This window comes from Leopardus geoffroyi, chromosome C1 (genome assembly GCF_018350155.1).
Source record: "Leopardus geoffroyi isolate Oge1 chromosome C1, O.geoffroyi_Oge1_pat1.0, whole genome shotgun sequence".
NCBI lineage: Eukaryota > Metazoa > Chordata > Mammalia > Carnivora > Felidae > Leopardus > Leopardus geoffroyi.
Genome location: NC_059328.1, coordinates 117,310,650 through 117,337,167, shown reverse-complemented (window position 1 = coordinate 117,337,167; position 26,518 = coordinate 117,310,650). Strand labels below are relative to the sequence as shown.

At 48.3% G+C, this 26,518-nt stretch overlaps 1 protein-coding gene across 2 annotated transcripts in view; it reads right to left on the bottom strand.

Moving 5' to 3' along the window:
• The window catches only part of TFCP2L1 (transcription factor CP2 like 1), a 62,954-nt gene extending 39,576 nt beyond the window's left edge, over positions 1 to 23,378 (bottom strand). Inside the window, exons 1-3 of one of the 2 annotated variants that reach the window (XM_045479493.1) lie at positions 23,210 to 23,378; positions 22,574 to 22,603; positions 19,631 to 19,782 (exon numbers count right to left, since the gene is read on the bottom strand). In XM_045479493.1, the coding sequence (XP_045335449.1) occupies positions 19,631 to 19,782; positions 22,574 to 22,603; positions 23,210 to 23,271 (244 nt within the window). In that variant the 5' untranslated portion in view covers positions 23,272 to 23,378. The remainder of the gene's footprint in view (positions 1 to 19,630; positions 19,783 to 22,573; positions 22,604 to 23,209) is intronic. The other variant, XM_045479494.1, reaches the window with a different exon arrangement.
• Between the last annotated feature and the right edge of the window lie 3,140 nt (positions 23,379 to 26,518).

Genomic DNA, 26,518 nt, shown 5'->3' with positions numbered 1-26,518 from the left:
GGGCAGACACAGGGAGTGCCCAGCGTCTCTCTGAGAGCCCACCCTGACAGCCCACAGTGCATTATGACTGTGCCCATTTTAGAGGGGAGGATACCAAGGCCCAGAGAGATACTGATGTACCCAAGGTGACGTTGCAAGTGAATGGCAAAGTCTCAGCAGCCTGTGGCCTGGCCCAAGACAAGAACGGGGAGGGCAGCCGGGGTCAGGTCAGATGCACTGGCGTTGAGCCTAGACTTTCCCATATCCTGGCAAGTTCATGACTTTCTCTGAATCTTCCCCTCCTCATCTGCAAAATGTCCTTTGCAGAGTGGTTGGGAGACTGAATGAGATAACGTACTTGCAGCCTGGCATGCAGTAAGTGCTCAACCAGTACCAGTCACGATTAGCACTTGCGAAAGGGCGTGAAATGCGCTCAGGTACTGAGCCCGACTCATGCACTGACCACTGCACTCAGTGCTGCACAGACGGGCTCCTGCAGCCCTCACAAGAGCTCTGCGCACCGAGTGACCCGGCCACCCAAGGTCACACAGCCAGGAGGCAGCCACACTGGGACACGCCCTGGGGCGACCCCACCAGGGCTACCTGAGTCTCTCTGCCACCGTCTGGGGGGCGGGGCAGGTGGGGGACACCTCTGCTGCCCAGAGCAGGCCCAGCCCTGCTGGCCTCCCCCAGGCCATGCCCACCAGGCCCTCCCTCAGGAGCGGCTGTGCCCAGTGAGCGGAACCCGGTGCAGGGCCTCCTGCCCAGATCACAGTGTTCCCAAGAACAGGAGGCAATTCCCCGGGCCGGCCAAGATTTAAAGGTTGTTTACTTTCCAACAGTTACTGCTTTGGGTAATTAATACCATATAAAACATAATGGAGGCCGTCATTACCTCCAAGAAGGGAGGGCTGACCGCCAGCCGTCGGGTAGCACGAGCAGGTGGAGGAAGCATTAACACCGCACACACCGTGTCCCGCACAGGACTTTGTCTTGTCACCTGCATGTGGGCACTACCATGCCAATGTGTCGACACAAGGCAGGCTTCTGCGAAAAGGCTTTGCCATCAACACACCCAGGTCCTGATCGTGATGGCCTGTCACCTGTGTGACCTTGGACAGGGCACTTAACCTCCTCAGAGCCACTCGTGTCAGGGACTAGGCATCATGCCCGGCACACAATGGATCCCGAACACACACACAGGAAGTATGTGTGCGTACGTACAAAGTAAAGGTGTCCATGTCCTAGAAACTCTTTAGAGAAGGGGTTGTTTCCAGGGCCAGAGCAGGCAAAATGCAAGAGGCTCATCTTGTAGCACCGAAAGTGAGAGCAGGCTCAGAAAAAGGAGAGAGGTGTGTCAAAGTGTCACGGAGGCCCATCGGAAGGAGCCCCCACTAGCCACAACTGGCACAAATTGGACAAGAACTCAGAAACAATAATGCTGAATTTTAACCCAGAGAGTAAAATAAACATCCACAGGTCCGAACTCATGCAATAGATCAGTGAGTGCATAAATTAACGGTCGAGAAGAAAAAGCTCCTTCTGACAGTAGCATTCCAATTACTAAATGTAGAAAGAGAAATAAATAGAAAATCACCACTAAGCAAATGCTGCAGTAGAAACTGGTGCAAAAACGATCAACCAAAGGATCAACTAAGAGTGGGCGTAAGTTTGAGGACAATCAAGGTATCAGCATAGTCTCCAACCATCTCCTCCACCCCAAGATATCTATTAATTACAAAGGGGAAAATACCAACTTCACAGCCGAGGAACCTGGCCGACGTACTAACTTATCAAGGCCAGCACTACCAGCAATGAGACAAATCAGCATCATGAACCCCTAATAGGATACACTAGCCTGGGCACAATGTCACTTCTGTGGCATTCTTGCCAAAAAAACAAAACCTCAATCTCATTATTTAAAAACATCAAACAAGGGGTGCCTGGGGGGCTCAGTCAGTTAAGCATCTGACTTCGGTTCAGGTCATGATCTCGCAGTTCGTGGGTTCCAGGCCCACATCGGGCTCTGTGCTGACAGCTCAGAGCCTGGAACCTGCTTCAGATTCTGTGCCCCACCCCCACCCCCCACTCTGCCTCTCTGCCTTCACTCTCCCCCACTTACACTCTGTCTCTCTCTCAAAAATAAACATTAAAAAAAAATAAAAAAATAAAAACATCAAACAAACCAAAATTGAGCGCATTCTACCAAATAACTAATCAGTAAGCACTCTTTAAGTCTGAAGGTCATAGAAGACAAGAGAAGACTGAGGGACTATCACCAGTTGCAGGGGACAAAGAAAACCAGACAAAAAAATGCCACGTGGGATCCTGGATTGGATCCTGGAGCAGAAAAGGTCAGCAACAGAGGCAGTGGTAAAATGCAAGATGAGTAGAGATGTAGAGCATCACACCAAAGGAAGTACCTGGTTTCAATCACTGTACCATGGTTCTTTATTTTTTTTTTTTTCACTGAAAACTATAGAAAGCTTATGAGGTTCTTTATTTTTTAAAATTTATTTATAATTTCTACACCCACTGTGGGGCTCAAACTCACGACCCCGAGAGCAAAAGTCGCATGCTTCGCTGACTGAGCCAGCCAGGTGCCCCACTGTACCATGTTTATATGTGATGTTAACATTATAGGAAGCTGTATAGGATATCGGTACTATTTTTGACACTTTGTATCTCTTAATCCCCTCGGACACTTTTCCTTAAGTCTAAAATTATTCTCTTCTCCCTCCCAAAATGCTCTGGATTCCCAAGTTCCACCTACAACTGTGGACAGCAGACCTCGAGGGGACCCAGGAATGGTCATAATCATAAGCTAGGAATTAGCCTATCTTCTTCCTATTTTGTCTCCTGTGTGTTTATTGCTGGTTCATAGGAAATTCCTGATTTTTGTATGTTGAACTGGCATCCAGCCACAGTGCTAAACTGAATCTTTACTCTATTAAAATGAACAATAAGTAACTACAGATTGTCAACCCATTTCAATTTAACTGGTGAATTTAATGGTAAGCTAAAGTAAGTGATAACTGCTTATGGTTCAACTTAACACGATGGTTCTTGCAGAGCAACAAGCAAAATGGCAACAGAAAAATGAGCAAGGGATATAAACTGCCAGTCTTGTAAAAGAAACGTTAAGCATATAAAAAGATGTTCAATTACACTCATAACAGTTGAGAAATTAGGTGGATGCCAATTAAAATAAGGAGCTTATTTTCTATATGCGTTTTAGAAAGGTTTAAAAGGCTGACAACATAGAGTCCAGATATGGGTGTGGAAAGATAGATCCCCTCCTGCTCAGGTGGCAGGGGTACGAATGGTAAACTACTAGGACAAAGAACAGTAAAGAGTAGAAAACCAAATCTCAAAGATCAGGTCAGAGCTGTGACTCACTCGGTCCCCTCCCGTCCGAGACCTGCCCTGCACCATATCCTGGGCTGACGTGTCCACATGCCCTTTACTGGCCAAGATTCTGGAGGCAGGAGCCAGAGTTCCTGGTCACTCCTATCCCAACCCCCAACATTCTGGCCCTGGGGCAACCCCACTTTCTCTCAGCCTCTGGCAAGCTGAAGGACTTTGTAGTCCCCGTCTGTGCTTTCCCCTCACCGTCAGGCCTTCCAGAAGAGGAAGCACCTAGGGACCATGTCGAGGAACTGCTTGAGGATGGAGAAAGGGAGAGGGTGGGAGCAGCCATGCTTACAGAGGGCCCGGCTCGGCTCTTGGCCACATCCCGGCAGGTGAGCATGCGACCTGGCCTGGCCAACGGTTCCCGCCCTGGGAATGCCAAACCACAGGCAGGGAATGAGAACACTAGCCCCTCTGGGTGGCTGGGCTGAGGGCCTATGTTCTCAGGAGCTTTTGGTGGCCTTACTGTCTGCCCTCTGGCCACAGAAGCCGGGAAGCTGGTAGGCAGAAAGAGTATAAAGCAGATCCCCAGAGAGGAACAGGCAAGAAAGGCAGAGAATTCTCATGGCGTTCGAGCCTCTGGCTTCAGTTTGCTTCTGCGGCCAGGCTGTGGCCATGCCTTGAGGTCCCCTGCTCCATGTGATGCCAGCAGACAGCCACCGTGGCCACCAGAAGAGGCCTCCATCATCCCATCCTTACACCATCACAGAGATGGACAATAACCAGTGCTGGAGGTGAAGAAACTAGAATCCTCCTGTATGCTGCTAGCACAGGGGGCAGCTGCTTTGGAAAACAGTCTAGCAGTTCCTCAAATATTTAAATGGAGTCCCCATATGACCCAGATATTCTGCCCCTAGATACATTCATAAGAGAAATGAAAATACAGGTCCACGCGAACACTTGTACATGAATATTCATAGCAGCATATTCATAAGATGCCAAGAAGTGGAAACAACCCAAACGTCTATTAACGAAAGAATGGACAAATAAAATAAGGCCCACCCACACACCAGTGTTACATGGCAATGAAAAAGAATGAAGTTCCGATCCATGCTACAACACGGATGGCCCGTGAAAACATACCAGGGGCGCCTGGTATGAACATGCGAGCCCTGATCTTGGGGTTGTGAATTGAAGCCCCACATTGGGTGGAGAGAGGACTCAAAAATAAAATCTTTACAAAACAAAACAAAACATTATGCTAAGAGAAGGAAGTCAGTCACAGAAGACCACCATTTGTATAATGCTTTATACAGAAAGTATCCAGAACAGGCAAATTTTTAGATAGAAAGTAGATAGTGGCTGCCTATGGCTGGAGGTGGGGAGGAAGGAGAAAATGGAGACGGTCTGCTTGCTAACAGGTGCAGAGTTTAAGAGGGACAAAAGCATTCTAAGATTAATAGTGGTGGTGGTATGATCCATTTAGTTGAATATATTAAAAAACATGGAATGTGTACTTTAAGTAGGTGGATTATATGGTATGTGAACTGCATCCCAATAAAACCGTTTAAAAACAGAGAGGCCAGGGGCACCTGAGTGGCTTAGCTGGTTGAGCGTCTTGACTTTGGCTCAGGGCATAACCTCAAGGCTCGTGATTTTGAGCCCTGCGTCAGGCTCTGTGCTGACAGCTCAGAACCCACTTCGGATCCTCTGTCCCTGTCTCCTTCTCTCTCTCTCTCTCTCTCTCTCTGTGCCCCTCCCGCGCGCGCACACACACACACACACAGACCCACACGCACACTCTCTCAAAAATAAACATCTCAAAAAACAAAATATAAATATAAATCAATCAATCAATACAGAGACCAGATTAAGCTGGTCCTACCCTGACCTCCCTTCCTGCTCTCCTCCCTTCCAAACAGCTGTGGAAAACAGCCAAACTTAACAGAAGGGAATTAACGTTTATTGAGACCCGGCAACACACCTAGCATTTAAGTATGACGTACCATACAAATTATAAACTTTTGTCCACCCGTGCAGTGACCAGTTTATTCATTCTGGGTACCCTGTCCCCTCAGCCTGATGGTCTGTCCCGGTTGCCTACTGTTTGTTTGGTTTAGGGTTAAGACACTCAGGGCCCTGGCCGGCAGCAGTGCCCTTTGGTGCCAGGGAGAGCCTCCTGATGACCACATAAATGTCACTGCTGCTGACCATGTGACAGCTGCACAGTGCTCTGATGAGGCTGTCTGAATTATGGGCACTAGGATCAAGTCTGTGTGAGGTTTCCCCCAGGAATTTGGGTATATGCTGGTTTGATTGCTTTTACAGTAAAAAGCCAAGGTATTTTGCAGGAAAACAAAAGACTTTCTGCCCAAGTTAAAGAATACGTCAAGGCAGTGAGCAGACTGGATGCATTACAGAAGCCCCCAGAGCCTCCCTGCAACAGGGTGCCAGTCCTCTGGCATTGCAAACTCTGTGCTCGGCAGCACACAACAAAGATACGAACGAGTCCACCTTTTCACCGGGGGTACGGGAGACCTCCTTGAGAGAGAACAGAAAAGCGAGTCCCCTAAAATTTCATTCTATGGAGTAACGATGGCTCATCTGCGAGGACAGACATGGTCGCTGGCAGAGGCATCAAAACCCTTCTGTGACTGAGGCCAAAGACACCTTAAAAATATCCCAGAAGAGGGGCGCCTGGGTGGCGCAGTCGGTTAAGCGTCCGACTTCAGCCAGGTCATGATCTCGCGGTCCGTGAGTTCGAGCCCCGCGTCGGGCTCTGGGCTGATGGCTCAGAGCCTGGAGCCTGTTTCCTATTCTGTGTCTCCCTCTCTCTCTGCCCCTCCCCCGTTCATGCTCTGTCTCTCTCTGTCCCAAAAATAAATAAACGTTGAAAAAAAAAATTGAAAAAAAAAAAATATCCCAGAAGAATGCTGAATACTGACAGAAATAGTGATTGGTTTTGAAGAAAATGGTCAGCTTCAGGAGAGCCTAAAAAGCTTCTTGCCCACAAAGATGCTCAAGAGGGCAGGTAAAAGAATAAAGTGACTGACTGCACCCACGAACGTATGGCCAACTAATCTTTGACAAAGCAGGAAAGGATATCCAATGGAATAAAGACAGTCTCTTCAGCAAGTGGTGCTGGGAAAACTGGACAGAGACATGCAGAAGAATGAACCCGGACCACTTTCTTACACCATACACAAAAATAAACTCAAAACGGATGAAAGACTGGGGCGCCGGGGTGGCTCAGTGGTCAAGTGCCAGACTTCGGCTCAGGTCATGATCTCACAGTTTGTGGGTTCGAGCCCCACGTCAGGCTCTGTGCTGACAGCTCAGAGCCTGGAACCTGCTTCAGATTCTGTGTCTCCCTCTCTCTCTGCCCCTCCCCTGCTTGTGCTCTATCTCGCTCTCTCAAAAAATAAACATTAAAAAAAAAAAAAAAAAAAGGGGGGATGAAAGACCTAAATGTAAGACAGGAAGCCATCAAAATCCCTAGGAGAAAGCAGGCAAAACTTCTTTGATGTTGGCCGCAGCAACTTCTTACTCAACACATCTCTGGAGGCAAGAGAAACAAAAGCAAAAATGAACTATTGGGACCTTATCAAAAATAAAAAGCTTCTGCACAGAGAAGGAAACAATCAGCAAAACTAAAAGGCAACCGACAGAATGGGAGAAGATATTTGCAAACGACATATCAGGTAAAGGGTTAGTATCCAAAATCTACAAAGAGCTTATCAAACTCAACGCCCAAAAAACAAATAATCCAGTGAAGAAATGGGCAAAAGACATAAATAGACGCTTCTCCAAAGAAGACATCCAGATGGCCAACTGACACATGAAAAAATGCTCAACATCACTCATCATCAGGGAAATACACATCAAAACCACAATGAGATACCACCTCACACCTGTCAGAATGGCTAAGAGTAACAACTCAGGCAATAACAGATGTTGGCGAGGACGTGGAGAAAGAGGACCTCTTTTGCATTGCTGGTGGGAATGCAAACTGGTGCAGCCACTCTGGAAAACGGTATGGAGGTTCCTCAAAAAATTAAAATAGAACTACCCAACGACCCAGCAATTGCACTAGTTGGTAATTTATCCAAGGGATACAGGTATGATGTTTCGAAGGGGCACATGCACCCCAATGTTTCTAGCAGCACTTTCAACAATAGCCAAAGTATGGAAAAAGCCCAAATGTCCATCGATGGATCAATGGATAAAGAAGATGTGGTATATATATACAATGGAGTATTACTTGGCAATCAAAAAGAATGAAATCTTGCCATTTGCAACGACATGGATGGAACTAGAGGGTATTATGCTAAGCAAAATTAAAGAAAGATATCCTATGACTTCGCTCACATGAGGACTTTAAGATATAAAACAGATGAATATAAGGGGAGGGAAGCAAAAATAATATAAAAACAGGGAGGGGACAAAACATGAGACTCTTAAATATGGGGCGCCTGGGTGGCGCAGTCGATTAAGCGTCCGACTTCAGCCAGGTCACGATCTCGCGGTCCGTGAGTTCGAGCCCCGCGTCGGGCTCTGGGCTGATGGCTCAGAGCCTGGAGCCTGTTTCCGATTCTGTGTCTCCCTCTCTCTCTGCCCCTCCCCCGTTCATGCTCTGTCTCTCTCTGTCCCAAAAATAAATAAACGTTGAAAAAAAAAAAAAAAAAAATATGGAGAACAGAGGGTTGCTGGAGGGCGTGTGGAGGGGGCATGGGCTAAATGGGGAAGGGGCACTAAGGAATCTACTCCTGAAACCATGGTTGCACTAGATACCAACTAACTTGGATATAAATTTAAAAAAAAGAATAAAGTGACTGCAGAACAACACACAAAGGGAACAGGGCAGTGATGACAAAGGAAACCAGCCAAAATCTCTGAGACTGCCTAGAGATTACCCGAATGACAGCACCTTGACATCAGACAAAGAGTCACAGGACAGATACCAGACGATGAGAGGTCATTTTGAAGAAACGCAGCGATGCTCTTCGCGTTTCCCCAAAAAGCCTAGAGAGAGAAACAGAGGATTTCATAAGTGACGTAACAAAAATTAAGCGCACAAAGCACCTGAGGTTCAAATCAAAGGTCTGCGACCAGAGCGGGCAGCTCTCCAGTGCGGAAATGCACAGGTAGCAAGGGAGATTCAAAGAGCCGCTGCTCAAAGTCTACACTGCCCGAGTGCATGTATGTAGATCAGGACATACAACCCTGTAGAAAACCATGGGGGAGGAAACTTACTGCTGAGAAACAGGGAGGCTTCCCCAGGTGCGTGGAAACATCAGGCTTGCACATCCAGACTGTGGCTCCTACCGGGAGATGGTCAAAGGCCCGGAGTGAGCAAAGGGAGACCAGCTCCCGTTGAGATTACGGCTCAAGAAAGTTTGCGGTGGTTGTGCAGACTGAGAGGAAGCTCAGACAACTAAGAAAAAACTGGCTGACTCTAAGTCTGAAATGTAGCTTTTCTCACATAGCTCCTTTGTGCCCACTATTCCACTTGCAGCCCAGGGCAGCACCCAAGGTCACGTATTAAATTTACCATGTTTCTGGGGCCCCTGAGTGGCTCAATCATTTAAGCGGCAGACTCTTGATTTCAGCTCAGGTCCTAATCTCAAGGGTAGGGAGACTAAGCCCTGGGTCTGCCCAGGGCGCAGAGCCTGCCTGGGATTCTCCCTCCCTCTCCCTTTCTTTCTCTTTCTTTCTTTCTCTCTCTCTCTCTCTCTCTCTCTCTCTCTCTCTCTCTCTCTCTCTCTGCCCCTCCCCCCCAAAACATAAATAAACATTTTAAAACTCAATTAATTAGTTAACCATGCTTCCGGCTGCTTTGGTATCTGGGGCCTTGCTGACGCAAACCCTCCTAGGGCTAGACACTTCTCAGATTATAAATAACTAGCCTTTGTGTGTGGCTTTCATATGCAAACCGAGCAAGCCACAGACCACACCCCAACCACCTCCTCCCAGAGCTTTCCCTCCAGGCCACTATTCTCCTGCCTAGGCCACTCCAGGGCTGGGTACCAGAGTTGGGAGAGCCCCTACGCCCCAGAACTACTCCTACACATATTTATTCTGCCTCACCCATTCCTTCTCCTAGAAACCACAGTAAAGGCTCCCATCTAGATTTTTCCCCTCAATCTCTTTGCCTCCTGAGGGACTCTGGTAACCCCCTGCATGGTGGGGTGTGCCCCCTTCTCTTGAGGAGTAGGAGCTATCTTTCAATGGTAATTGTCTCCTTATCTGTTGGCCTCCCAACGCTTGAAAAACAAGAACACCTACATTTTAAATAGATCAGGACATCCCCTTAGTCATCAGGCCCCCATCGGAGCAGGAGGGGTTAGCTGTGAGGGAGGGACACAGGGGGATGGGCAGATTGGATTCAGATTCACAGAAGCCAATCTCTAAACATCTACAAGCACAGCAGGTCACCTGAGGTGTCTTCTCTCTTTAAATTAGCTCTAGAGGCCCTGGATGGCTCAGTTAAGCAGCTGACTCTTGGTTTCTGCTCAAGCCATGCTCCCACGGTTGGGTTTGTGAGCCCTACATCAGGCGGCACGAGGGCAGTGCAGATGGGTTGGGATTTTCTCTCCCCCTCTCTTTGCCCCTCCGCCACTCATTTTCTCTCTCTCAAAATAAATAAACTTTAAAAATTAATTAATTAACTCTGATGGAGGCCTGTTTCATTTACCAGTTTACTGAACTGGTGTAGAATTGTTCTCATTTCTAATATAGTGTTTCCAGAATATAGACGGTATTAAGAGAATTCTTATGACTATATCATTCCTAGTTCATCGGACGCTCTGGAAGTAGACTGTACAGTGTTAAAAATTTTAACTTAATTGGTCCACTAATTTGACATGACCAGGAGACCCCTGAAACATTAAAAATCATTTCTATATGCTTTGAGCTGAGATGAACAATCTGTCCAACTAACCTTGTATTCATGTCAATAAACACCGATGATTTTAAAAACAATGAAGAAACAAAGAACCAATCGACAACAACCATACCCATTCATTGATTAATCATGGAGAACTGACTATTGGGAAAGCATTTGTTCCGTAAGTTTTTTTTTTCTTTTTAACCTATGTTACGCGGTTTATAACATTCTTTGCTGTTTCTAAATTTTAATTTTTTTTTTTCAACGTTTATTCATTTTTGGGACAGAGAGAGACAGAGCATGAACGGGGGAGGGTCAGAGAGAGAGGGAGACACAGAATCGGAAACAGGCTCCAGGCTCTGAGCCATCAGCCCAGAGCCTGATGCAGGGCTCGAACTCACGGACCGCGAGATCATGACCTGGCTGAAGTCGGACGCCTAACCGACTGCGCCACCCAGGCGCCCCATGCTGTTTCTAAATTTTATGTGCACAAAGTAAAGTACCCATGCATGGCAAGAACAAAAAACAGCAACAAATATCTCATTTAATTCTCCAAACAACACCCGAAGGGGGTGTTCTGTTTTTCGTAGAAAGCACAGGCTGAAAATAGGTTCAGTAAGCTGGGAAAGAATAGAGAGCCAGAACCAGAACCAGGGCACATCCCAGCTTTTCACCTGCCACCCAGGTACTAAGAAAGGATAACGAATAGAGTCATCCAAACTGATGTTACCAAGAAGGGGAAAGACTTTATTAACCTTGACACCACATGCTGGCTATCTTTCATGGATGAATGCACCGATCTGCCTAATGCTTTTTACGGCAGCACAGAGCTCTACTACGTGAAGGCTCCATATTTATAAGTTACAGAGGGACAACGTGATGTCTACCTGGGAAGTAATGGAGGTGGATTCCTACTTCATTCCTTACACACCTGCACAAATGCCACAGTGCCAAAGACTTGGGAAAAACATTTTTTAAAAACAGGTGAATAAATCAAAATCTTGAGGTAGAGAAGATATCTCCTAAATGGGATATGAAGAATGGGACAAAACGTATCAAGGCAAAATCCAACAACCTGGTCCCACAAAAAAAAAAATTTTAATGTTGATTTGTTTTTGAGAGAGAGCACATGAGCTGGGGAGGGGCAGAGGGAGAGGGAGACAGACAGGCTCCGTGTTAGTGCAGAGCCCAATGTGATGCAGGGCTTGAACCCCAGAACTGCGAGATCATGACCTGAGCCCAGATGCTCAACCAAATGAGCCACCCAGGCACACCCTGATCCCATGAAAATTTGTAAAAACCTATATTGCGTAAAAGAAAGAACAAGCAAACAAATGAATGAAGAATGAATTAACAAAAACGTGGAAAAATATTTCTAACGCGTTATCCCAAATATGCAAACAGCCTATACAAATAAATAAGGATAAAAAGCCCACTTGACAAAAGGTATATAGCACATGAAAAGCAAACAGAATAGTAAAAACCAAATAACAAAAAACATATACAGATTCAGGGGCACGTGACTGGCTCGGCCAGTGGAGCATATGACTTCTGATCTCGCGATTGCGAGTTCGAGCCCACATTGGGTATAGAGATTACTTAAAAACAACATTCAAGAGGCACCTGGGTGGCGCAGTCGGTTAAGCGTCCGACTTCAGCCAGGTCACGATCTCGCAGTCCGTGAGTTCGAGCCCCGCGTCAGGCTCTGGGCTGATGGCTCAGACCTGGAGCCTGTTTCCGATTCTGTGTCTCCCTCTCTCTCTGCCCCTCCCCCGTTCATGCTCTGTCTCTCTCTGTCCCAAAAATAAATAAACGTTGGAAAAAAAAAAATTAAAAAAAAAAAAAAAAACAACATTCAAAAATAAAATACATATTCAGTATCATTAAGGACACAAATATTACAGCACAAATACCTTATGCTTTCCCCATTACTTTAAGTGGGTTTTTCGGTGGGTTTGGGGGTGGGGGAGAGAGAGTATGTGTGTGTACATGCACTCACAAGCAGGGGAGATGGACAGAGGGAGAGAGACAGAGAATCTTAAGCAGGCTCCATGCTAAGCATGGAACCCAAAGCAGGGCTCGATCCCACGACCCGGGGATCGTGACCTGAGGCAAAATTAAGAGCTGGACGCTCAACTGACTGAGCCACCCAGGTGCCCCTACTTTAAGGTTTTTGAGGTGAAAACGTTTTGGCAAAGGTATAGAAGAATGGAGGTTCTTCATTCACTCAAAGAAGTCATGTATTCCAGGCACTGAACTAGGAGCAGCAGTGAACCAGGGCTCTGCCTTCGAGGACTTTATATTCCAGGTGTGGTAGAATCAAGGGACAGATGATACGGCAGGGAGAACTAAACAATTATTCAGTACTTATTTTCATACAAGTACAAATAAGTACACCTTCACTGCAGGGCAGTATGGCAATACCTGTTGAAATTTTGTGCTGGCAATTCCATTTCTGGATATTTATCCTGCAGATAGTCTCACCCCTGCTTAAGCACAAAGATATGTGAACATGAAGGCTCACTGACGTGCTGGGTAGAATTATTTAAAAAAACGGAAGTAGGGGCGCCTGGGCGGCTCAGTCAGTGAAGCGCCCAACTCTTGTTTTCGGCTCAGATCATGATCTCACGGTTTGTGAGTTCAAGCCCCGCATCAGGCTCCTTGCTGACAGTTCAGAGCCTGGAGCCTGCTTCAGATTCTGGGTCTCCCTCTCTCTCTCTCAAAAATAAACATTAATAAAAAAATGTTTTTAATAAAAAAACTGGGGACAGGGGACACATAACTCTGCTTACCACTTGCCAGATTCTTGTTGCTCACTTAATTCTCAAGAGCAACACAAAAATGAAACTATCTCCATCCCACAGGTGAGGAAACTGAGGCTTCTAGAGATTAAGTGACTTCCCCTAGAGCAGAAGCTGGTCAAAAGACGGCGGCCATTCATTCTTGGTCTTGGAGCTGGAAGACAAGACTTCCCCGCCCTGAGTTCTTATCTCCCTGGCCATTCCCTCAGGTCACTGTGGGTGGGTGGAGAGCCTGAAAGGGGGGGAGGGGAGGGGAAGAGCCACTGATTATGCTTTCTGCTCAAGGAGGCATTTTCTACCCGCTTCCATTCCTCCACAAGTTGTCTCCCCTCCAAGTTTCACACACTCATCCTGAGAACTGCATAAGGAGTACCAGGTGGCAGGTATCACTCCCGGAAGTGCCCAGCAGAGAATCCTGCCTTGTAGGAAGTTCCAGGCCAGGAAAAAAAAAAAAAAAAAAAAACAAAAAAAAAAAAAACACCTCTCTCCTTCCAGAACTCCATTCATTATCACACCCCTGCTCAACCACTCCCCAGACTTGCCTAACTGCCTAACACAGGAGAGGGAAGCAGATTTAGCCTCTCTCAGCCTACCTGTAATATGGGGATCATAAATTTTGGGAGAATTATTCAAAAGAGAACATCAGAAAGAGTTTGTAAATTCTACAGGGCTGAACAAAGTATCACACTAAAGGCGGAGGTCCTCCACAAAGCTTTACATGGTTGAGGATCCAAGCAAAGCAATCGTCGACATAACAGCTGACATCATCTAGGGAGGGGTCCAATACCTTTTGGAATCACAAAATTAAAGACGGTATTTTAACAGCCTGTGTAGGAAATGTCTCCTCCAGGTTATGTCTATCATCTGGTTGTACAGTGAATGTAGAAAAGAAAAGTTCAGCAGGCTTTTTTTGCCTTTAATCTGTCCCAAAGCTCCCACCTTGCAATTCTTAGCTCTAGAACCAACCTGTGTTCATCTTTGAATTACAAAAAGGATAAAGGGCGCTGGGGTGGCTCAGTCATTAAGCATCTGACCTCCACTCAGGTCATGATCTCACGGTTTGTGAGTTTGAGTCCCACATCGGGGGAGCTCAAGCCCTGCTTCAGGTGAGCCCCACTTCTCTACCTACCTTTGTAGGAGTCTCTCTTTCTCTCTCTCTGTCCCTCACTCACTTGCACCTTCTCTCTCTCAAAAAGAGAATTAGGGTAAACAGGTTTCTATTTATTAATAATGGCCAATTTTGAGGGCTTACTATGTGCCAGACACCCCTTTCAAGGCTCTACAGGTATTAACCCATTTTGTCCACATAGTAGCATTTTCTTTGTAGGGACTTTATTTCCTTCATTTTATAAATGGGGAATTGAAGGCACTGAGAGGTTAAGTAACTTGCCCAGGTGGCTGCCCAATGGCTCAGCCTTCACAAGGCAGCTGGAGAACTCGGCCATCTGGTCTACCCCTCCAGCCGTATCATTCAAACTCTTCGTGTTCCCCCAACCTTAGTTAACCTAAACCACTTAGGGTTCTTCAAGATAGACAGTGTGCTTAACTGCACCCCCACCCCACCCCTGCACGCACACACACACTTCGTTCTTGCCTTTGCTTGTGGCTTTTCTTTCTTTGCACTAAACCACCTCTCATTCCGAAGGACAGGAAGTTCATTCATGACTCCCGTAAGAATCTATTACTATATTTAAGATTCAAGAGTTCTTTTTAAGGAAACACCAAAAGCCTTCTCCAAAACAAGCCAGTCTTGCAAAGCTGTTCCTTATCTCCAAGCCAGAAATCCCTACACAAATTGCCTGGGGCTCTCTTTCCTCGGTTCTCCCTGACTCCTCCCCCTACCCCAGCCTTCTGGCTCCAGCCTTCAGGAAAGATCTGGCCACTGACAAAAAGGTTGATCTGGGACTTTGCAGACCTCCATGCAACAGCTGTCCACCCACTTCTTAGGACTCCACGTCAGAGGAAGAAGACCTACATTGTTTACAAATCATTTCTACCATATATAAGATCAGCCATTAGGCTTGGTGAGAAGACACCCATATGGAACACACTGTCCTGACACTATGGCGAGAAATGAGCATCTGATGGTTTAAATGTCTTCCAGACAGAGCATCCCTTCATGTTTTCAGAGCTTTAAAAATACCATTTTAAGGAAGAGGATATGGCGTGGCCTCAGAAATAGTACAACAGACATCACAGAGCCAACGCAATAAACATTAAATCCTGTTAATAGCAGGGCGCCTCGCTGGCTCAGTCAGAAGAGCAGATGACTCTTGATCTCAGGACTGTGAGTTTGAGCCCCAAGGTGGGTGTAGAGATTACTGAAAAAATAAATTTTTTTTTTAAATTAAAAAAAAAATACCATTAATATCTAACTTTTCAATTAACCAAAAAGGTTTTAAATGACGTATCAAAACCATTGTTTTTAACTGAATCAGTGACAATGTGTCCTATGACATAGAAGTATAGACTACTTTAAATAAAAGGCACTGAAGAAGATATTCAGTTCAGCATTATTAGTAACAGCAACAAAGAGAGAAGAGGGGCGCCTGGGTGGCTCAGTTGGTTAAGCGTCCGATGTCGGCTCTGGTCACGACCTCCCAGTTCGTGAGGTCGAGCCCCACGTTGGGCTATGCGCTGACAACTCGGAGCCTGGAGCCTGTTTTGGATCGTGTCTCCCTCTCTCTCTCTCTCTGCTTCTCCCTGGCTCTCACTGTCTCTCTCTCTCAAAAATAAATACACATTTAAATTTTTTTTTTTTTTAAAGAGAGGAGAGAAAAATAGAATGGAAAGTAAATCATGCCTACTGTTTAATTTTCTAAATATCAATAGAACACCTACTTCGGTATCACAGGCACCAAGCTTAATGGCAGGGATACAGCACTTAAAAAGGTAAAACATGGCTCTGTCCTCAGACTCTCCACTCTATTATGGGAAACATGGTAAAAAAAAAAAAAAAAAAAAAAAAAAACACTACATTGTATATTTTCTTCAAGCAGTGATGCCACTATGCTATCCTAAATAACAAGAAAAAATAGTGAAATAATATGCAAACATTTTAAATGAGGTTAAAGAGGCTTTAATGACAAAAAAATGTTATTACAAGAAGAGTGTTTAATAAAATCAAGAAACAATTTCATAAAGTGTATCATCTCATCGCTGTGAAAAAAAAGAAAAAAGGTATACCAAGCAGATTCAGGGGTTGTAAAATCCATCTGTAAGAATATGATCAAGAGGAACTAAGAAAAATGATTAAAGGGACTTCTACACTCAAATAGGGAAACAATTTCCAAGCCACGATAAACAGGTCAGTGTGAAACGGGGCAAAAATCAATGAATATCTGGGCTACAGGACAAATACCTACACACGGGGCGAGGCGTTGTTTCCGGATCAATACCCTAGAATACAGCTTTTTTAAATGTTTCCAAAGCGGCATTTTAAGCCAGTGAGAAAAGGATAAACTAGGCAATAACTAGTAGCTTCACTATCTAGAAAAATAAACAAAGTTAGACCTTTATATCACATCATAAATTCCAAATGTAATGTGACAGTATAAATCTCACTGGTAAGGCTGAAAAAATATATATATGTTAAGTAATAATAATCCAAAATATCATTAAACGCCTAATTACTAAGTTTCAAAAAATATTGCAAATGCATTTCAGTGTTACAACTTGGAAACCATGAAATGAAATTTAGGAAACTACTAAGTGATTTTGGTGCGGGTGGGCATTCTTAGCATAGAAAAAAAAGTGTTTTAAGAGACTGAAAGATTTTACAATAGACATTTCAAATAAATTTTTACACAGAAAAAAAAAATTATGACACAGATCCCACAGCATAAATATAATTGTCACCCAATAAATATAAAACGGCTGGCAGCCAACAAGGGAAAATGTTTGCAACATATAGCAACTAAAAGTTGATACTTTTCAAATATGATGTGCTCTTACAATCAGTGAGACATAAACCTCCCAATAGAAAAATGGACAAAGAACATGAACATTATTGATGGAGAAATGTAAAAGATCAAGAAACCTATTTTACAATATTTGACCACACCGAATGACAGATACTAGCTTACGATAACCACAATGACAGAAATTCTGCTTTAAGTTCCATATTTCACTATTCAGATGAAAAGCCACAACATCCAATGTTGGGAAAAAGACAGTAAACAGTGCCCTGCTGGGACATTCTGCTGAGAAAGCTTCGATCCAGTAATCCTACTTCGAAGGTAATTTATTAATTTTTTTTTAATCAACATTTCACACAAAGATAGCAACTGAAAGCTGAGTGTCCATCCATGACACTGCTCGAAGCAACAGACCTAGAACATGTGATATCTTGCAACCATTACAAAAATTTAGGCTCTCAAAGCATTTCGAATGAAATGAGAGAAGTTCAGGGGCACCTGGGTGGCTTGGTCGGTTAAGCGTCCGACTTTGGCTCAGGTCATGATCTCACAGTCTGTGGGTTCGAGCCCCACGTCCGTCGGGCTCTGTGCTGACAGTTCAGAGCCTGGAGCCTGCTTTGGATTCTGTCTCCGTCCCCCCCCCCCCCAACCTCCCTCTGCCCCTTCCCTGCTCACGTGCGTGCAGGCTTTCTCTCTCTCTCTCTCTCTCTCTCTCTCTCTCTCTCTCTCTCTTTCAAAAATAAACAAACATTAAAAAAAAAAAATGAAAGGCAGACATACTTCTGGAGTAGGGTCACAGTTCTAAAAGATGCATTCACAAATACACATGGAAATCAGGTTAGCAGGGGTTCTCAGGTGTAATTAGGAGATTTCACATTTTTTCTCTTCCCGTTTTCTTCCTATACTTGTCTAAATCACCCAAATTGTTTATCATGAGCACGTGTTATTTTAATAATCAGGAAAATGCAACTTAAAAAGTATCTAAAGTAAATACACCAAACTGACACAGGATAGTAAGACCACGAGGCAACTCTTTTCCCCTCTTAACTTTTCTGCACTGAACAAAGGAGAAACTCTTAAAAAAGGCCCGGTATGCGGACTGCCAAACATCGTCCAAAGTTGGCTGATTAAAGGGGGGAGGGGTGCAGGGAAGGCAGGCAAGGCAGGCAAAGGCCTTGCAGACGGGGCAGGGAGGCGGGTGCACACTCAGTGTCCAGGGCCAGACTCGTGGCCCCCAACCACTTACTCCTCAGCACCGCAGGACAAGACCAGAACAAGACCAGCCCCGGGGCTCAAAGCTCAGCCAACAGGAGCCAATTTCTCCAGGCTACCTTGAGACAAAAGAGCAGAGGCCCAGACAAGAAAGCAAAGGTACACAAGTTTGTAGCATTTGACCTTCTCTGAAAGAGAAAGGAAAATGGCGGAAGCCCCTCCACAGACCAGCCCAGAGGCACTCTTCCCCATGGCCACCTCATACTGTCAGAGCCTGAGTCAGGCCCCCTACTGCTAACTGAGTTTGAGCCTGGCAACCAGCTGAGGCCAGGGAGTCACCCAGGGGGACAGGCATACCCTTCCACTGGGTCATGTCAACCATGGGAGGGGGCTGCTTCCTTCCGGAGAAGACGCAGAGCCACCTGCTGGCACTCAGCTGGTCCCCCCAGCCAGAAGCTGGCCAGCCAGCAGAGGACAGCCCGACGATCCGGCTGCATTTCCACCCCTGGCTGGCTCTCCAAATTCAGGACTCCCAAGTTTTCCAGAAAGGAGGCAGCCCACGTAAGACAAAAGTGCCATGGCACCCTGCAGGACAGTGCAGGCCCACGGGAACGGCTGTGCTCCCTGCCCCTCTGCTCTCCCCACGGAGAAACACAGGGTCAGCGAACCCACCTGATGCCGGGGTGTCTAGGAGGTGACCCGGGAAGGAAGTTCAATAAACACACACACAGGCTCACACAGAAACCACAAAAACGCCATCTGTTGGGACGCTGATCCACGTGTCCTGATAAAGGCAATCAGCAGCCCAACAGCTGTTATCATCGCAGACACTTAGAACAACTTCATTCCTTTCGAATGTCCCAAAATTACACTTCTCGGTTTCCATGTGAAAACGCGGAGCACAGAGAAGGCAGCTCAAAGTCACGGACCTGAGATTCAGACTGCAAAGCCCACGCCACTTCTCCCAGGACGCGTGCACGGCCCTGTCACCAGCACCACACAGGGCTTCCGTCTGGCATGTGCGGGGTCCAGCCCCCGTGGCGCATTAGGATGGGGCCATTCTTCCCGCCACGGCCTGCTGCGGCTCCAGAAAGGACAGAAGGTCCGCTATACCTCACGTGCTCCATCTACGTCCAGGCAAGGACATCGGTCGTGGTCACAGTCAACAGTAATCACACCAGTGGCCACGGATCGCCGAGCACCTGCCCCACGGAGGGCGTGCACAAGAAACCTTGCGTACCCCGCGGCTGGCCTGAATAACAACACAGCTGCTGCATCCACTCTGCAGATGAAGACACAGAGGCTCAGGGAGGTCCCACGGCTGGGAAATGCATGTGTCTGATGCGACAGCCTCCCTCCCGACTAACCCCACTGTGACAAGGTAAGGAAGCAGGAAGGGGGTCATTCAGGCCGACTCTCCATCCCTCCCGGGAGGTCGCGCCGGCCCCCAGGCTCTGCCCTGGCCCCCGCGTTCCAGCCACTACCTTGGTTGAGATAGGTCAGGGTCTCTTCGTGCAGCTTCACGGCCGGGGACGTGGCAGCACACAGCACGTACTGCAGGGGCGGCAGGCGGGCCTCACTCTCGGGGGACAGCTGCGGCTCCTCTTGCTTGAAGATAGGCAGGGCGAGCACATCGCTGCAACACACGGAGGGGGCAGTCAGGCATGGGGCGCCCCAGGGCGAAGACACAGCCTCGATGGACAAGGGGATCCTGACCAGGGGCACCCAGGGCAGCGCAGCGAAATGCAGGGCAGCGTGCTGGCTCAGCTTTCTGAACCCCGAGTCACCAACGCTCAGACAGGCAGGTTTCCAACAGAATACACCTGTCCCCAGTGGCCCTGCAGGGATTTACAGAATGGAATCAAGGAGGCAAAAATGCAAGCTTATCTACTATCTACAAATTACAGAAGTCTTCTCTGTGTCACAGGGACCAGCGGCAGTGGGGTAAACTGTAAATGCCACATGGTTTCCATCCACAGGAGACTGCTCCTTAGGAAGGCTGGCTTTTAGTTAGCATAAGGATCTGAACAAAACCTGTAACTTTTTAAGTCAGCCATTCTATTCACTGGTGGCTTCTCGGGCCAATTCACCCCTGTCCTTAGGGTTCCGTAAACTATGCAAACACGTAGGAATTGCATTTCACTCACTCAGGTAACACCCTACCACCACCACTCTTCAAAAAAAAAAAATAAAGGACAGTCGACTCATAATTTTAAGGGTCATACAGTATCTCCTAAATGCAAAACAAGCAGGAAAGACCTTGGCTTTAATTCAGTTTTCTTTATCCAATCGGAAAACATCAAGATGCTCAGAGATTCTTTTCCTCCACCTCTGAACAAATCTCCCTGACATTATCCAAAAAAAAAAAAAAAATCAGTCTCACATCAGCCTAGGACTTGTATCTAGATGTACTGTTGAAGTGTCCTCACAAGGGAAAAAGAAATTCTTGAGAACGCGAATGACCTGTGAGCAGGAGTGGCTTTAAGACCTCTAAATTACAAGCAGCTAGGAAACCAGTGCCAAAAAAGCACTGGGGCCCTTATCTTGATCACCCTCCTCCCTCTGAGTGTCCCGGGTTATGAATCACATCCACTGACCCCGCTTCACTATATAAACCACGGAGTCACTGGTACAATCTGTTCCTCATTTGACACAATAAACCAGTAGTCTCTAAAACACAAACCCGGCACACACCCGAGCAATGCCAAACCATTCGCGGGAATTAAAGTCTGGCTCAGAGCACACCTGGAAACTCTCCTAAGCAGGGGGGGGCCTCCCGGGCCACCATGTGCAGCCCAAAGACAGGAGCGCAGTGCTGTCCTGGCCCTCCGAACACCGCACTTTCCTTCTGCCAGACTGGCGCTCACTCCCAACCCAAGTGGTTATCTAGGAACATGGGAGAAGTAGGCAGGCCTGCTCACCTGGGGATTGCATAAGGTCATGTTTGCCCAGACCATGTTAAGTTAATAATCCATGCGCCTGCTGCCTTTAAATTAAAAAAAAAAAAGGAAGAAGAAAAGGCAGGGGTGGTAAGAACCATCACTCAACAGTAACTTGTTTCAAGCCTGGCATCCTTATTTGCCAAGGAATAAAAGTCACGAGAACATCAAACAGAAAAAGGAAGAAAAGAGTAAAGGCCACTACTGGTAAGGTCAGACGATTTGCACAAGTGGTGCAGCGTGAGGAGACCAAAAATAAAATATAAAAACCAAGGGAAAGGACAAGACGCTCACTCTGGAGTTGCGGGAACCAGTGGCAATAGTCACTAACCCTCACCTTGGCCTTCACCGAGGTCAGCCTCTATAAGGGTGAAAACCCTAGCTTCCACAGAGCGAAGTAAAAATATAAAAAATAAAATAAATACCATGGACCAAATGTTTCTTTATCCGTGCCCCCAAAATGACCCCAGAAACCAATATGGTTTTGGGGCACCTTGCACCCCAACTCCCACCCCACCGCCTGACCCCCAATACAACACCAAAATCCTAAAAAGGTATCTAAGGAACTCCACAGACAAATTTCCATCTCAGTAGAAGAGCCTCCTACACAGTGGGGCATTATTCCCTAATGGGATGACATTTTAAGTATCCAGGAAGTTTTAAATACACTCATATTCCACTCAAGGTCACCTTCAAACTTGTTTTTAAGATACGGCAACATATTTAATGGCCACAAACTAAAATTTGGCCAAAACACCACAACCGTAACCACATGGCACAGTACCATAAAAAGGGACTCCACTGTGGCAGTTCATACAGGTGAACGGATCCAATTTTGCAGAGTCTAACAACCCCCAGCGGACTCCCGACATCCCCCACACCCTCCCCCAGCAGCTTCCCTTGGATGACATCACCAGGGTCTGCAGGGAAGCCATCATTCCTCAATTAAGAGGTTACACTCTGCCACCTTCTACTACTCAGACCCAGGAATAAGGAACAAAAGACACATCAGTTAAACCCAATCATTTCCTTGCTTCCCGAAGGGTGATGGCTTCAGAGAGGACTACTGGACGCATACTTATCAGAAGCCAGGATTTCCAAGTAACGTGGACTGCTACATCTGAGTGAGAACTTCTTGGGGCAAAAAAGTGGGGGGGGGGGGGGTAGGGGGGCACTCAGAATGGCTCTCACTTCAGGGCTACCAATGCCAGCGACTCCCTCTCCCTGGGTCTCACGACTCACTTTCTCTGAGCCCATACCAAATGCCCTTTGGGTTAAATTAGGCACATTTCATAAACCGTGACTAGGATGGAAATAAAGACAGGCTAAAGCTGGTTCAGGCGAGTTCAGAAAATGAAATGACTGCCCATTAGTGCCCAGCCAGCTGCAGAACAGGGAAAAACAATCCTCCAGGAACCGAAGCTAACGGGGCTCGTACTTCCTTAAAGGGGATGGGAGAGAACTTTGAAAAAAACAAGCACGACTTACTTTTCCCTTTGAAGAGCACTAGTCAAGTCCCTGCAGAAGAAGAAAGATTTCCATCAAGGGTAATAAACGTGCGGGCCCCAGGCCGATAACGCAAGACCACCTGGAAGGAGGGGGCCACCTGTTCCTCGGAGCCCCCGCCCGCCGGCGCGCGAGGCAGAAGCGCGCCCTCGCCGCTCACTCGCCCCGCGGCCCAAGGTGACTGGAGAGGGCGCGAGGCTCGGAGAAGGACCCGGGCAGAGAGGGGCAAAGAGCAGGGGACCAGACTTCCCCGCGACGGGCACCGGACTGACGGCAGGAAGTTTCCTCTCTCTTCCCGCGCGAGCGTGGAGAGGAGAGACGGGGGAGGCGGCCGGACTGGGCGGCTGCGGCCAGCAGGTGTGCGCTCCGCGCCCGCCAGGGTCGTCGAGGGAGGACGGGCCCCGCCGGGGTCCGTCCGTCCCTAGGCGGGACCTTGGCGACGTCCCTCCCAGTCCCCAAAGGGCGGACAGCGGGAAGGCCGGGGCGCGGCGAGGGCGCTCGGGACCCGGGGCCCTGCGGCTCCCGCCCCGCCCCGGGACGTCCGACGGCGCCTCGCCCGCCGACCCCGGCCGCGCCCCGCGGGCTGCGCCCGTAAAGCCGGGGCGGCGCGGCCCTTACCGCAGGTAGCTGCCGGAGCTGTGCTGGTTGTAGTGCTCGGGCTGCGTGTGCCAGAACAGCATGGCTGCGGCTCCGCGCCCGCCGCGACCCAGGCGTGGCAGCAAACCGGCCGCGGGCCGCGCCGACGTCCGGCCACTCGCTGGAAACCGCGCTCGGAACCCGGGGTGCCGGCCGGCCCGGCGCATTTATGGACGGCCCGGGGGCGGGGCCACGGCCGGACCCGCCCCCCCCAGGCCGCGCGGCGGGGCGGTGGCTCCCGGAGGCCGCGCACCTGGGTGACCCGCTCCGGCGCGCCCTTCCCGGGAGCGAGCGCGCGGCGGCGCGGCGGCGGCCTGGAGCCGAGGGTGGGGCACAGGTGACCCTCGCCGCCGCCCCGACGACCTCCCGGGCTTCCTCCGCGCACCGCTCCTGACTCCGCGCCCAGGACGGGTCCGCACAGCTGCACCGTGGTTGGTGGGGGAGGCTACTTGTATGTGACGGACCCCGACCGGACACTCTTCGCCCCCCTTACCTTGCTCTTGTTTTGTGTGTGTGTTTGTGTTTTTTCAGTAGCACTTTACACTCTGAAATCGTGGCACCTTTTATCTTCGTTGATTGATTGATTGTCTTTCCCACTAGCATATAAGCTACAAGAGGGCAAGGCCCGGAGTCCAACTCCTCGAATATCCCCTCTGCCTGGAAAGTGCTTGGGACATAGTGAGTGCTCAATAAATATTTGTTGAATAAATATGAAAAAAAAAAAAAATGCATCGAGTGTGTAATCAGAGAAGGCTTCCTGGAGGAGGTGACATTGAACCTGGATCTTACAGACTTGGAAGAAGCCTCTCTGAACATCTGGAAGGAAAGTGGCCCAAGGCAAGGGCAGCAGTAATTGCCAAGGCAGATCCACTTTAGCATGTCTGGGGCCGGGTGACCAAGGGGATAAGGAAATAAGGTGAGAGAGTTGGACGGAGCAGATGACAGAGGGCCTGGCATGCTCTGGCCCGCCTGGAGCTGGGATTTCTAAGTACGGTTTAAGGAGGAGAGTTGAATACGTGATTTGCTTTTTGGAAAGATCAGTCTGGAAGAAGTGTAGACAGTGGGTAATGGGGGAGTGGTCAGAAAGGAGGGAGTGGAGGTCATAGAGACACGATTCACACCCAAGTGATACCCAGACCCCCCCCCCCACTACAAGTCACAGTGCCTGGCACAGAAGAGGTGGACGTTCTGAGTGTTGATGGAATGAAGCCCCATGAAGACTTGGAAGTGAAACTCCAGCTCCCCCAGGCATGGATGTCAGTACTCTGCTCTCACAGCAACTCTTCCTCCAGCCACAGGTCACAGCTGGCAAGGCACTTCCTCTTAGCTCTCAGGGACTACTACCTGCCCCCCCCCCCCCCCACCAAGATGTTCTTCTATCCCAAGAGGAAAACAAAAGCGTGTCATTCCAATCCCCCTCCAAAGAAGGACTTACTGTGTGAGCCACAGACAGGGCCGTAAGCAGATAGCCCCCCAACCATCAGCCCCTTCTGGGATAGCCTCCACTGCAGACAGCCTCCTCCCCCAAGGTCACACCCAGGTAGGGGTGGTCTACATCCCAATGACTACTGAGACAGGAGAATGAAAGTCTGGCCATCTTCTGCTGATGGGCTAATTTAGCCCCAGGACACGCCTAGGGGCAGGCAAACCTGTCCTGGGTTCCTCCCGAGGGATCTCCCTCAGTCCACTCCTGCTTCCTTCCCATCCCTTACACAGGTATTAATCTCAAGGAAACTTCCTAATAAACATCCTGAACACTAAGCTCTGTCTCAGGGTCTGTGACAAGTGCAGCATCTAAATGGGAGGCTCTCTGGGGTACTGTGCAAAGAGCACACCCTTTACTGGATCCTTTCACTGGACAAATATGCCCAGAGCACCTGCCGTGTGCCAGGCATGGCGCGGGATGCAAGTTTGCATTCTACCTGGAGAGGCCTTTGGGAAAGCAACAACTCCAGTGCAGTGTGATCAAGGCAGTACAGGCTGCTCTGGGAATATGAAGGAGGGCTTTGAGTCCCCGGGGAAAGTGATGTCTCCTGATGGATGGGTAAATGGAAGTTAGGCCAATCCGTGAAGTGGGGGTTGGAGGAGTGTCTCCAACTGAGCACACAGCGTGGGCAAAAGCAAAATGCAGTGGAAATAATCCTGGCCCTGTTCCAGGCTGGCCCCTAGGAGGCCAGGCAGCTTCTGCCTCTGGTTTTCTGGAATCCTGGACCACCGTGTAGAGCGTCCAACCGCCCCACTGGAGATCAAAGCCCAGCCAGCCCCCCGCCATTCCAGCCACCAGCAGATGCTGCAAGAAGGAGCATGAGCCCTGCCACTGAGCCTCGCCCAAAATGCAGATTCGAGAACCCATGCTCTTTGGCTACCATCAATTCCTATCCTAAAGCCCTGCATTCCTTTCTTGGAACAAGACTGGCCAGTGTGCCAGGGCCCCGACGCGTGTCTGTTCCTGAGGAGTAGCAGCCCGGGGCCCCACAGAGTCCTCAAGGGGCAACACCCTCTTGGCAGCTCCACCAGGGATTCCAGCTGCTCTGGGAGGAGGTCACCCTGAAGAGTCCGGGTCCTGATGCCTGCGAGGATGGTTTTGACAAATGCATAGGAGTTTCTGGGTGACCGAGGTTGGGGAAGGGAGGTATGCTAGCCAGAGGGAAAAGTCTGTATAATTATATGTATCCCAGTATTGTTTGTAATAGCAAAAATTGGAGACAAACTAAATGTCCATTAATGGGAGGCTAGCTACGCCATCTGTGGCCTGTTCACGTGATGAAGGACTCCGGAAGCCTGCAAATGAACTAGAACTCTGTAGATGAACCCCAGAAACCTAAGGGCAGAGCAGAGAGAAGCCAAGTATAAGTTGCACATTGTATAACATGCTTTCTCAGGTTTAGAAACATGCAGAATAACACTAGATACTGCACAGGAGTCTTTACCTATGTAGCCAGGAAGTAATAAACAGCATTCTCAGAGGAGGACTTACCTCTGGGGAGGTGGGCTCACATAGGGGCCTTCAACTAACCGAAGGCCATTACCATTATTTATGGAATCATTTCTCCCTTAGGCTGGATAGTGGAAACATGAATGGCCATTAGAACACTCTTTATAGGGGCGCCTGGGTGGCTCAGTCGGTTAAGCGTCTAACTCTTGATTTCAGCTCAGGTCACCATCTCACAGTTAGTGACATCGAGCCCAGCGTTAGGCTCTATGCTGGCAGCACAGAGCCTGCTTGGGATTCTCTTTCTCCCTCTCTCCCTGACCCTCCCACAGGCTCTCTCTGTCACTGTCTCAAAATAA